We start from the raw sequence: 13081 nt of genomic DNA on the forward strand, positions 1-13081 counted from the left end.
TGACTCAAACATCAAAAATGCGTGTAGGTACGGGGTAGAGATGACGCGTGGTGAGCAGAGCCAACCGCACTTTTAATCGGATCTGTTTGCACGGGTCGTTGAGCGTGCAGTTCGCTCACCGACTTCGGGACCCAATAAATGTTCTTGGTGACGTGCAATAAGCGACCTGGCGCATGCGTCGTTGTGGTCGACTAATTGAGCGCATGCGATGCATTTGGAGACTCGTGCCCGCTACGCTTGCAAGTTGTACGGAGCCAGTCGGCGGCCGACTCAGCCGCGGCGCTTAGAAGAATCAAATAAATCAAGCGACGGGTCACGCTGAAGCTGGGCTTACCATTCCCACTGCTGAGCATAGGGAAGAACTTCTGGTTTGCTTCTTTTACATGAACAGTCGATGCGTCTTTTAGTTTTGATGATTAGTGCATACACATCGCGACTTTAGTAAAGTTGAAGCAGTCTCTGACAGACTCTCTGTTACCACCGCAGTGATATAGATGCGATCGTTTGACGTTAAACGCGGGCACGGACCACGAGCACTTCCTGGATAAAAGCTTTGCTGCACCCCTGCCTGCCAGCAATTTCGGTGTTTTAGGCGCAGGGTGGCATGCGACTAACCAAGCGGAAAAACTTCAGAAAGCAATGACAAGGGGCTAAGAACTCGACACACAAGGGGTTTCCATCGCGCGGTAGCTCACAAGCTGCTCACATCGTGGCGCGTTGCAAAATCTCCATATGCCTTGCCACGAGCTTGAAAACAATCACCACACGCACATGTGTCACGCCCGCTGTCGTGGTGCACAATAAATCAAGTGCTAGAGCGCGCCCACTGACTGGCTGCAAACAGAGACGCCTGCGCGGCGTGCAAAACAGGGCAGGTTGTCGTCCCGGCGATCTCAAGTCGCCGCCAACTTCAAGCTGTCACGCTGCAGCTTCAAGTGCTCGGCGATTTGAACGCAAACCAGTCGTTAACCAGCCCACCTCAGCTCCGCCGACTCGTAAACCGATGCACTGAACCAACCGTCCGCCAAGCTGCCACCACAACGTCTCGAGACCCCTCTCCCGAGCACACTTGCGCTGGCGAAATGACCGCCGCCTCGGTCTCAGCTTCGCTCATTCTGCAATTTACTGTCTACTGCTCAAGGTCCCTCCGCCTTCCGCGCTCTAGTACAGCAGCTTCCTCGCCACCGCCCCTCTCACCACAATGGCTGCCGGCGTCGTGGTGAACGTGCACAACAACGACGATGACGTCCCGACCGAGGGCTCGCGCACCTACGCCATTGTCGTGTGCGTCTTCGCTGCTCTCGGAGGACTCTTCTTCGGCTACGACCAGGGCGTGACCTCGGGCGTACTCATCATGGACTCGTTCATCTACGACTACTGCGTCGGCTGGCACAACTTCACGTACGAGCAATGCACGTCTTCGTCGTCCGACCTGCCGGCCGAGTGGACGGACTTCACGGTGTGGTACAACATGGCGTACAACCTGGGCTGCCTCGGTGGCGCCTTCGTGGGCGGCTACGTGGCCGACAAGCTTGGCCGTCGCTGGACGATCTTCACGGCGGGTCTGCTCTTCTGCATCGGTACCTCGTGGGTGTGCTTCAACAAGGCGCAGGAGCACGAGCTCATGTACATCGCGCGCGTGATCCAGGGCTTCGGTGTGGGCAACTCGTCGTTCTCGCTGCCGCTGTTCGGTGCCGAGATGGCCCCCAAGGAGCTTCGTGGTCTGCTGGCCGGCTTCATGCAGATGACGGTCGTGACGGGTCTCTTCCTAGCCAATGCGGTCAACATCATCGTGGAGAACCGTGACCGCGGTTGGCGTACGACCAACGGTGTCGCCATGGCGGCCCCCATTGTGGTCATGCTCGGCATCTTCTTCGTGCCGGAGAGTCCTCGTTGGACGTACCTGCACAAGGGCAAGGAGGAGGCGGAGCGTGTGCTCAAGCGTCTCCGTCAGACCGACAACGTTGGGCACGAGCTGGAGGTGATCGGCAACCAGGTCGCGGAGGAGCTGGCGGCCCAGAAGGGACTCGTCGAGCTGCTGGAGCCGTCCATCTTCAAGCGTGTGGCCATCGCCATGCTCCTGCAGGTGCTGCAGCAGGCCACGGGTATCAACCCCATCATGAGCTACGGCGCTCTTATCTTCAAGGACATCACGAACGCCGGTATCTACTCGGCGTTCTTCCTCTCGGGTGTCAACTTCCTCAGCACCATTCCGGCCATGCGCTGGGTGGACACGTTCGGTCGTCGTCAGCTGCTGCTGATCGGCGCTGTTGGTATGGTGGTCGGCCACCTGTTCGCGGCCATCCTGTTCACCATTATCTGCGACGGTAACGTGGACGACGCCGGGTGTCCGACGGTGGGCGGCTGGTTCATCTGCGTGGGCTCGGCCTTCTTCGTGTTCAACTTCGCCATCTCGTGGGGACCCGTGTGCTGGATCTACCCGGCCGAGATCTTCCCGCTGAGCGTGCGCGCCCCGGCGGTGGCGCTGTCGACGGCAGCCAACTGGGCCATGGGCGCCGTCATGACGGAGGTCGTCAAGCTCTTCCCGCACCTGAACATCAACGGCGTCTTCTTCTTGTTCGCGGGTCTGTGCTGCATCTGCGGCGTGTTCGTCTACTTCTTCTGTCCGGAGACCAAGGGCATCATGCTGGAGGACATCGAGGCGCTCTTCAACAGCAAGCAGCCGAAGTCGCCTGCGTTCGTGGAGATCAAGTCGCCGCAGCAGTCGTTCGCGTAAGATGCCACTTCCTACTACCCCCCTTTGCGTAGTATTTGAGTAGTAGTTATACGCGATGTGTTCCATTTCAATACACACCTTTTTGATACATTTTTTATACACGAAACTTAGTCAAGTACGTGCGCTTGTGCTAGTTTATGGATTGAGCTAGTTAAACGGTAGCAGCGTAGCTTCCTAAACTTGGTTTAGGGGTGACTTGATCTCCACGAACTCCGGCGACTTGGCTGTCTTGTCCTTGTTGAAGAGCGCCTCGATGTCCTCCAGCATGATGCCCTTGGTCTCCGGACAGAAGAAGTAGACGAACACCAGACAGATGAGGCACAGACCCGCGAACAGGTAGAACACGCCGTCGATGTTGAGCGACGGGAAGAGCTTGACGACCTCCGTCATGACGGCGCCCATGGCCCAGTTGGCTGCCGTCGACAGCGCCACACCCGACGCACGCACATTGAGCGGGAAGATCTCGGCCGGGTAGATCCAGCACACGGGCCCCCACGAAATGGCGAAGTTGAAGACGAAGAAGGCCGAGCCGAGGCAAATGAACCAGCCGCCCACCGTCGGACAGCCAGCGTTGTCCACGTTGCCGTCGCAGATGGCCGAGAAGAGGATGGCCGCCCACAGGTGACCAACGATCATCCCCACGCCGCCAATGAGCAGCATCGTGCGCCGGCCGTACGTGTCCACCCAACGCATGGCTGGGATGGTGCTGAGGAAGTTGACGCCCGAGATGAAGAGCGCCGAGTACCGGCCCGAGTTGGTGATGTCCTTGAAGATGAGCGCGCCGTAACTCATGATGGGGTTGATGCCCGTGGCCTGCTGCAGCACCTGCAGCAGCATGGCGATGATCACACGCTTGCGCACGCTCGGCTCGAAGATCTCCAGCAGGCCCTTGCCCCCGGCCTCCTCCTCGGCGATCTGGTCTCCTATCACTTCGAGCTCGTGGCCCACGTTGTCGGTCTGGCGCAGACGCTTGAGGATCTGCTCGGCCGCTTCCTTGCCCTTGTGCTTGTACGTCCACCGCGGACTCTCGGGCACGAACCAGATGCCCAGGATCACCACGATGGGGGGCGCCATCGAGATGCCGTTGGTCGTGCGCCAGCCGCGGTCGTGGTTGTACACGATGATGTTGACGATGTTGGCCAGGAAGAGGCCGATGACCACCGTCATCTGCATGAAGCCCGAGAGCATGCCGCGCAGCTCCTTGGGGGCCATCTCGGCGCCGAAGAGCGGCAACGAGAAGGACGAGTTGCCCACGCCGAAGCCCTGGATGATGCGGGCGAGGTACATGAGCGTGTGCGCCTGCGACTTGTTGAAGCAGACCCAGCAAGTGCCGCCGCAGAAGAGCAGGCCGGCGCAGAAGATGGTTGCGCGGCGGCCCAGCTTGTCGGCCACGAAGCCTCCGATGAAGGCGCCCACGAGGCAGCCCAGGTTGTACGTCATGTTGTACCAGACCGTGAAGGACGTCCACTCGCTGGGGAGGTCGGACGTCGAGCGCGTGCACTCCTCGTACGTGAAGTTGTGCCAGCCGACGCAGTAGTCGTACAGGAACGAGTCCATGATGAGCATGGACGACGTGACGCCCTGGTCGTAGCCGAAGAACATGCCGCCGAGCGCCGCGAAGACGCACACGACAATCGCGTAGGTGCGCTTGCCCTCGGTGGGCGTGTCGTCCATGTCAGGGTGCTGCGTGCTCACGATGGGCCCGCCCGCCATGGTTCCGGTGCCGCGGTCGCGAGGGGGTTAGCGAGAGTATTGCGAGGAGGAGTTCACCCTTGGCACTTGGTGCTTGCGGCGAAGATTGAGGAATGAGCTTCGTGCGACTGGCGATGCTGCTCTGCACAGGGGGCGAACGCGAGCGACGGGCTTGAAGTTGGCGGCGGAGAGGAGAAGTGGAGGGCTCCTCTCCGTCCTGTGTGATCCGCTGGATTCATCCGAGCCACACCGCCCTCGTTCGCTCGCCCAGAGCCGTCTGAAGTTTCCCAGGTATGGCCTGCAACATGCTCGGGTCCATATATCGCGCGTCGTGCCACTGTAGTGACGACAGCTCGCTTGTTGAAGTTCGCGCCGCCCGGCACAAAAGTGTCAACGCTCGGCGACCACAGTACACTGTACAGGAAAATCTAATGTGGCCAGCGGTGCTGATCCAGCGGCACTTGTGCTTCTACGCCAGGCAAGCGAGGCTCTTTTGTGTATATCGGCGCAAGACGCGGCCTGGCGGCGGGACGGACGGAGGCTTGAACGAGATCGCCGGGATTTGTGCGTGTGCTCTTGTCGGGCCTACATGCTGATTTTAATTTGCGCGTGGTGTCTGACAGGGATTGCATCGGAGTGCAAGCGCTAGCTTGGCTTTGACAGCACGAACTTGAAGTCAACACGAAGCCTCCGTGGAGTTCAAGGCGCGCGAGTGAGTGGCCTCTCTACTTGATTTATCCTCACTTCCGGCGGGAGGCGTTGGCCTTGGCGGCTGCGAGAGCGTGTCGGTCGGCAAAGGGCCGCGTAAGTCGCTTTCATCCGCTATCCTTTGGTGCACACGGCGGTTCGACGTAAGCCAGTGCGCATCGGACTCGGACACCAGAGCGACGCACCGCACCGCGCTGTACAGCACCTTGCCGGCTGACTTGGTCATGGAGCTGTTGGAGAGATTTCTCCGAACTCGGGGTGCTGCGTACTGCGACTCGGCCACACCTACACATTGCAGGCTACATTGACGGAGCCAGCGTCTTGAATCAGACGTTTGTATTCCGAGGGTGGTCCAGCGAACGATGGGCTATGTCGGGTAGCTTTAACTCCGAAGTTCACCTCCAGGTGGACGAACTCATCGAAAGTTTGAGCTGCGCCGCGGGCCTCAGAGAGTGAGATGCAACTTGCCCGTTGACCTCTTTGCTCTATTCAAGAGGGTGCTTTTTAGACCCGGGTGGTATATAAAAGGGTGATTTTAAGCCCCGCGTCTTACTTTAAAGGAAACTCTTACTATCAAGGTAATTAGCGGCTCTTCAGTTTGCAACTCTCAAACAATGGTAGCCGCCCTTGCCAAGACAACGTGCGTTGATGAGAACGTGCGAGGTCATCGTGCTGTGCTATCGACTTGTTGTCTTGGGATTTGGTTGAGCCATATTTTGATTAAAGCAGGCAAGCTCATCGGGAGTCAACTCGCTCTGCACAGCTAGTTCTTAGCTTGACTTCTCTTGAACGTCTCAAGTCAATGCCAATGACAGCAAGGCTCAAACTTTCGATGAGTTCGTCCACCTGGAGGTGAACTTCGGAGTTAGAGTTACCCGACATAGCCCATCGTTCGCTGGACCACCCTCGGAATACAAACGTCTGATTCAAGACGCTGGCTCCGTCAATGTAGCCTGCAATGTGTAGGTGTGGCCGAGTCGCAGTACGCAGCACCCCGAGTTCGGAGAAATCTCTCCAACAGCTCCATGACCAAGTCAGCCGGCAAGGTGCTGTACAGCGCGGTGCGGTGCGTCGCTCTGGTGTCCGAGTCCGATGCGCACTGGCTTACGTCGAACCGCCGTGTGCACCAAAGGATAGCGGATGAAAGCGACTTACGCGGCCCTTTGCCGACCGACACGCTCTCGCAGCCGCCAAGGCCAACGCCTCCCGCCGGAAGTGAGGATAAATCAAGTAGAGAGGCCACTCACTCGCGCGCCTTGAACTCCACGGAGGCTTCGTGTTGACTTCAAGTTCGTGCTGTCAAAGCCAAGCTAGCGCTTGCACTCCGATGCAATCCCTGTCAGACACCACGCGCAAATTAAAATCAGCATGTAGGCCCGACAAGAGCACACGCACAAATCCCGGCGATCTCGTTCAAGCCTCCGTCCGTCCCGCCGCCAGGCCGCGTCTTGCGCCGATATACACAAAAGAGCCTCGCTTGCCTGGCGTAGAAGCACAAGTGCCGCTGGATCAGCACCGCTGGCCACATTAGACTTTCCTGTACAGTGTACTGTGGTCGCCGAGCGTTGACACTTTTGTGCCGGGCGGCGCGAACTTCAACAAGCGAGCTGTCGTCACTACAGTGGCACGACGCGCGATATATGGACCCGAGCATGTTGCAGGCCATACCTGGGAAACTTCAGACGGCTTTGGGCGAGCGAACGAGGGCGGTGTGGCTCGGATGAATCCAGCGGATCACACAGGACGGAGAGGAGCCCTCCACTTCTCCTCTCCGCCGCCAACTTCAAGCCCGTCGCTCGCGTTCGCCCCCTGTGCAGAGCAGCATCGCCAGTCGCACGAAGCTCATTCCTCAATCTTCGCCGCAAGCACCAAGTGCCAAGGGTGAACTCCTCTTCGCAATACTCTCGCTAACCCCCTCGCGACCGCGGCACCGGAACCATGGCGGGCGGGCCCATCGTGAGCACGCAGCACCCTGACATGGACGACACGCCCACCGAGGGCAAGCGCACCTACGCGATTGTCGTGTGCGTCTTCGCGGCGCTCGGCGGCATGTTCTTCGGTTACGACCAGGGCGTCACGTCGTCCATGCTCATCATGGACTCGTTCCTGTACGACTACTGCGTCGGCTGGCACAACTTCACGTACGAGGAGTGCACGCGCTCGACGTCCGACCTCCCCAGCGAGTGGACGTCCTTCACGGTCTGGTACAACATGACGTACAACCTGGGCTGCCTCGTGGGCGCCTTCATCGGAGGCTTCGTGGCCGACAAGCTGGGCCGCCGCGCAACCATCTTCTGCGCTGGCCTGCTCTTCTGCGGCGGCACTTGCTGGGTCTGCTTCAACAAGTCACAGGCGCACACGCTCATGTACCTCGCCCGCATCATCCAGGGCTTCGGCGTGGGCAACTCGTCCTTCTCGCTGCCGCTCTTCGGCGCCGAGATGGCCCCCAAGGAGCTGCGCGGCATGCTCTCGGGCTTCATGCAGATGACGGTGGTCATCGGCCTCTTCCTGGCCAACATCGTCAACATCATCGTGTACAACCACGACCGCGGCTGGCGCACGACCAACGGCATCTCGATGGCGCCCCCCATCGTGGTGATCCTGGGCATCTGGTTCGTGCCCGAGAGTCCGCGGTGGACGTACAAGCACAAGGGCAAGGAAGCGGCCGAGCAGATCCTCAAGCGTCTGCGCCAGACCGACAACGTGGGCCACGAGCTCGAAGTGATAGGAGACCAGATCGCCGAGGAGGAGGCCGGGGGCAAGGGCCTGCTGGAGATCTTCGAGCCGAGCGTGCGCAAGCGTGTGATCATCGCCATGCTGCTGCAGGTGCTGCAGCAGGCCACGGGCATCAACCCCATCATGAGCTACGGCGCGCTCATCTTCAAGGACATCACCAACTCGGGCCGGTACTCGGCGCTCTTCATCTCGGGCGTCAACTTCCTCAGCACCATCCCAGCCATGCGTTGGGTGGACACGTACGGCCGGCGCACGATGCTGCTCATCGGCGGCGTGGGGATGATCGTTGGTCACCTGTGGGCGGCCATCCTCTTCTCGGCCATCTGCGACGGCAACGTGGACAACGCTGGCTGTCCGACGGTGGGCGGCTGGTTCATTTGCCTCGGCTCGGCCTTCTTCGTGTTCAACTTCGCCATTTCGTGGGGGCCCGTGTGCTGGATCTACCCGGCCGAGATCTTCCCGCTCAATGTGCGTGCGTCGGGTGTGGCGCTGTCGACGGCAGCCAACTGGGCCATGGGCGCCGTCATGACCGAGGTCGTCAAGCTCTTCCCGTCGCTCAACATCGACGGCGTGTTCTACCTGTTCGCGGGTCTGTGCCTCATCTGTCTGGTGTTCGTCTACTTCTTCTGTCCGGAGACTAAGGGCATCATGCTGGAGGACATCGAGGCGCTCTTCAACAAGGACAAGACAGCCAAGTCGCCGGAGTTCGTGGAGATCAAGTCACCCGTGAACCAGGTCTAATAAGGAAGACGGCAGACCGATCTCCTGTATGTTATAATACTGCTTGAACTGGTACGAAGGCGCCCGCTAGCTATTATATCGATGCTGTATTTGCACCTTGCTTTCCATTTCTCGACTCTGGTCAGGCAGCACTTGAGGTGAGTCATTGCTAGGCTGGGGGTAGAGGGAGAAGCGAGTGATGCCGGCGAGTCGCCATCGCCGGCTTGAGCAGTCCACAACCAATTGTAAAGGTGTCTTTCGATTCGCTTGCTTCGGTACAGGTCATGTGGGTAGAGTACCTCAGGAAGTCGCTTTTTACAGCACAAAGAACCTCTTCAACACTTGCTCCCCACTGGGTGAACAGTTGAACAACTCGAGCTTAATCCTCGAGGCACAAAGTAAACCCGGCACTGCTGTACACTCCAAAGCAAGCAGGAGGCGTGGGATTAGCCTCAGTCCAGGTGGCCTGTAAAACGCAGCGAGTGAAGCACACTCTGCTGTGGATGCTACAAAAGAAGGACATCTACCACGCAGCGTGGAAGGCATGGATGTTCAGAGGAGCAGATGTACTGAGTAGTGGCAACATCACCCCTCGACCAGTGCAGAGCAGGCAGAACAGGCGAACGATGAATCAGCCAGGAACGGTATTGATGCAGACAATGGGGGAGTGGATCCGGCCAGCAGTGTCACGCACCGAGGCGGAACACAACCAATATAAAGCTGACTTACAAGACTTAACGAGCAGAGCAATCAGCTGGACAACAACAGAAGAATGGGTAGTGGAACTTTCGAGACCACTGCCACGATCGACAGGGGTATGGTCACCGGAAGAAGAACGGTTCTGGCCAACCTACTCATGGGAGGACAACCCGTGGATACTTGATGCCACAGGAAAAACATTAACGGGCAACGTATACGATCGAATCCGAAGATGCTCACTTGCAGAACTGGGGATCCAACGGATAGGCAGGTGGACATATTCCTTCGTCATCCCGGAAATGAATGGACACAGGCATCAGCAAGCGAAACTTCGACGGTGGGCAATTACCATACTGCTCAGCTCGCCGCCGATAGAAATCGGTAAGGGATTGCAGGTGGACGCCGAGATGAAACTCAGGCACCAACCCAAACTGAAGCACACCTACAGATGGGAATGCATAGCACCCGGAAGAGCCAAAGGCGTACGGCGGGACCAGCCTGATCAGAAGAAGGCCGCTATAGAAGTCGCACAAACCGCCAACGGGATTAGTTGGACGGTAGTGGAGACAGGAGCAGAAGACAACGCCACAGAGGCAGATCGAGCCAAGTTGCGGAGATTCCAGGATACGGGGAGCATTGTGTTCTACGCGCACCCTAGCGTGCATAGTATTCAATGGAGCGTACCGGACAACATAGCGAACAAGCACGTACTCACAGCCCTCAAGCAACAACCATTCCGCAGATGCAAGGAAGCCCAAGCCGGACTAGCAGCCCAAATTGACAAGTTGCACGCGCTAGCAAGAAGTAGTCCTTGGCAAGCGGCGACGCTCCACCAGTCTCCGAAGAAACTATGGACTCACAGGCGGGAGCTTACAGCTTACCAGGTCTGGGTCTCTTATAGAGTCGCAACAGCGCAGTTGAACCTCTATCACAACGGGCGCCAAGATGACAACAGTTGCCGCAAGCTGCAGGCATGCAAAGGAACAAAAGAAACGTTAGTCCACGTGATGTGGGGCTGTCCGTGCGCTAAAGCGTGTTGGCAGAAGCTCCTCAGTAACTGGACGGGCAAGCACTGGGCAGGAAAAGACATCGAGCGATTCGTCACTAACTGTGCAAGTCGGACAGCACCGGAGCTCGCACAAGGCATAGCAGACCGCTTCAACCGCGAACATCCAGATGATGCACAGAAGTATGCGGCGATCTGGAAAAGGATATGGCACATACTTTGCAGCGTATGCATCACAACGCTATGGATCCAGCGGAACCGTGTCGTGTTCCAACAAGAGGATGTCACAGAGGAAAGCAGTGTCCAGGAATTCTGGACCACAGGAATGAGGCAGCTCAAGGCGCTCGCTAAACGCGAGCGCCGAAACCCCGACACAGTCATTCAAGGAACGCGGTTGTTTGTGTGCCAGCAAGCACTAGAAGAACAACCACGAGAGCAGTCAGCAAAGACGATAAGCCCCGTACAACCACCGGATCTCCAGGAGACACCGGCGTTGCTAACCAGGCTTAGGCTGTACCAGACATCTAGAAGCTGATAAGGTTAAATAGACCAGTCTGTCTCTCTCTCTCTGAACAACTCGAGCTTCATGAAGGAGATCGACACGCAGGTAGTGCGGGCTTGTGTCCGGCGCTTGAAATCATTGTGAAGGCACGTAGTCGCCTTTATCCTGCATGCCACGTACTTGAAAAACCAAGTTGTTGAAGCGAAGTGCCGACCACCGAGACCAATACAATATCGACCAAAACTCGATAGGGCAAAAATCAGGTTTCAATTATGGAGCTAGAAGCTGCGCTCAAGGCGGACGCGCTCGCCGCCTTCTCCCGGGCGCTGGAGCAGACTCTGGGCTCGGCCGGCCCGTCCCGCGGCAAGGTGATCCTCGCTGTGGACGCGTCGCAGCTGGCCATCTTCGAGCTGCTCGCGTACGGCTCGGGCGGCAGCGACTGGTACGAGAAACTCGGGGTCTCTCGCCTGCTGAGCGTGCAGCTGCAGAGCGGCGATGCGGCTCAGCTACAGCGCCAACTGGACGTGTCCAAGGACCCACAGGCCAATCAGGAGCAAGGCCAGGACGTGGCCGTGGTCGCGCCGCCGCTGCCCACGGTGGCTAAGCGTCTGGCCGACGCGCTGCGGCCACTGGAGCTCGTGCCGACCCGCCGCTGCGCCGTGTTGTGGCTGCCGGCGGCCACGTCCGACGTGACATTGGAGATGGAGCGACAGGGCGTGGCCGGCTTCGTCCGCCAGGCCAACCTGGCGCTCGGACTTATCCCAGTGGACCGCGGCGTGGCGGCGCTGTGCCACGACAGCGTCTTCGGAGAGCTGTACGTCAAGGGGGACAGCAGGGCCCTCACCGACGTGGTCCGGAGTGTGTTGGCCGTGGAGAAACACACAGGACGCAGGATTCTGGACGTCACTTGCCACGGGTTCTTTGCGCAACGGGTCAAGAAGATGCTCGAGTTGGCTCATAGACAGCAGCAGAAGATCAAGATGAGTCGAACGGCCGGGACTCAACCAGAAGAGGCCGATGTGGCCACGGTCATGGACAAGTTGGTGGTGATTGATAGGATGGAGGACCCACTGTCGATGCTGCTGACGCCCATGACGTACGAAGGGCTGCTGGATGCGCTCGTGGGGGTCAACCACGGCGTCGTCACGTACGAGAAGGAGGAAGAGGCGGACGAAGCTGCGGGACGCGGTAGCACGAGCAGCACTAAGGAACCGGAGCCGACGCCAACGACGACGACGCAGAAAGTGGTGCTGAACCACCTGGACGCGCTCTTTGACGAGATCCGAGATGTCAACTTCAATTTGGTCTCCAATCAGTTGGTGGAAGTGGCCAAGGACTTGGCCACTGAAGTGCGTGGCAGTTCTGCGGGATCTAATGCCGATTTGCCCAAGGATAGCCAGGCTGCGTTCCAGAAAGTCAAGGCGTTGCTGGCGAAGGCGCCGCATCTGGTGAAGAAGAAGCGGTCGCTAGCGCACCACTTGCAGCTTGTGCAGCGTATCCGCGAGCTGAGTACACAGTTAGCGCTGCGTGGGTGTGTGGAAACCGAGATGACCATCATGAGCGCTGGCCCAAGTGCGTCATCATCTGCAGCCAAAGATGTGGACCGCTTTTTGGGGGAGGCGATTCTGCGCGAGCCACCCCTCAACCTCTACGACGTGATCAAGTTGCTGTGCCTCTGCTCTCTTGTTCGCGGAGGGCTTAAGCCAGACACTCTCGCCTGGTATCGCCAACAGCTCTGTCATACATATGGACACCAGATCTTGCCACTGCTTGTGCAACTGGAGAAAATGGATCTGCTTTCCGTGGAGAACCGCTTCGACTTCCCGAAAATGCGAAAGCAGCTCCTACTGATGCGGGGCGCGCTGGATGACGAGGACACAAGACACCCATCCGACATCCATTTCATGTTTCCTTACACGGGCTACGCGCCAATGAGCATTCGTCTGCTGCAAGAATCGCTCGGCATGAAGTACAAGACACTAGCCAAAGACCCCACGTCTTCATTGCTGAGCTTGGGGAGTGGGAACGGGAACAATTCCAGCAGCCATCACAGCATGTCGGCTGAAACGTCTTCGAGCCTCGACAATGCAAACAGTGGAAAGCGTACCAACGTGCTGGTATACTACGTTGGCGGCGTGACAGTCGCAGAGCTCACAGCCTTCCGGTTCCTGAACCAGAAGCAGAGCGAGTATACGTTTTTCATCGCAGCCACCTCCATTTGCAACGGCAGTCGTCTCCTGCGCGCCATCTACTAGGCAGACCCACCCAGCGAGGTTAGAGA

At 58.4% G+C, this 13081-nt stretch overlaps 1 protein-coding gene across 1 annotated transcript; it reads left to right on the forward strand.

The window, feature by feature from the left end:
* Positions 1 to 11072: 11072 nt before the first annotated feature.
* Positions 11073 to 13055, forward strand: KRP23_11685 (Vacuolar protein sorting-associated protein 33A; the record flags this gene model as incomplete). Its single annotated transcript, XM_067882254.1, has 1 exon — positions 11073 to 13055. The coding sequence occupies one exon, from the start codon at positions 11073 to 11075 to the stop codon at positions 13053 to 13055; it is 1983 nt and encodes a 660-aa protein (XP_067740522.1).
* Between the last annotated feature and the right edge of the window lie 26 nt (positions 13056 to 13081).

Source organism: Phytophthora ramorum, assembly GCF_020800215.1.
Source record: "Phytophthora ramorum isolate Pr-102 chromosome Unknown Phyram_PR-102_s0012, whole genome shotgun sequence".
NCBI lineage: Eukaryota > Oomycota > Peronosporomycetes > Peronosporales > Peronosporaceae > Phytophthora > Phytophthora ramorum.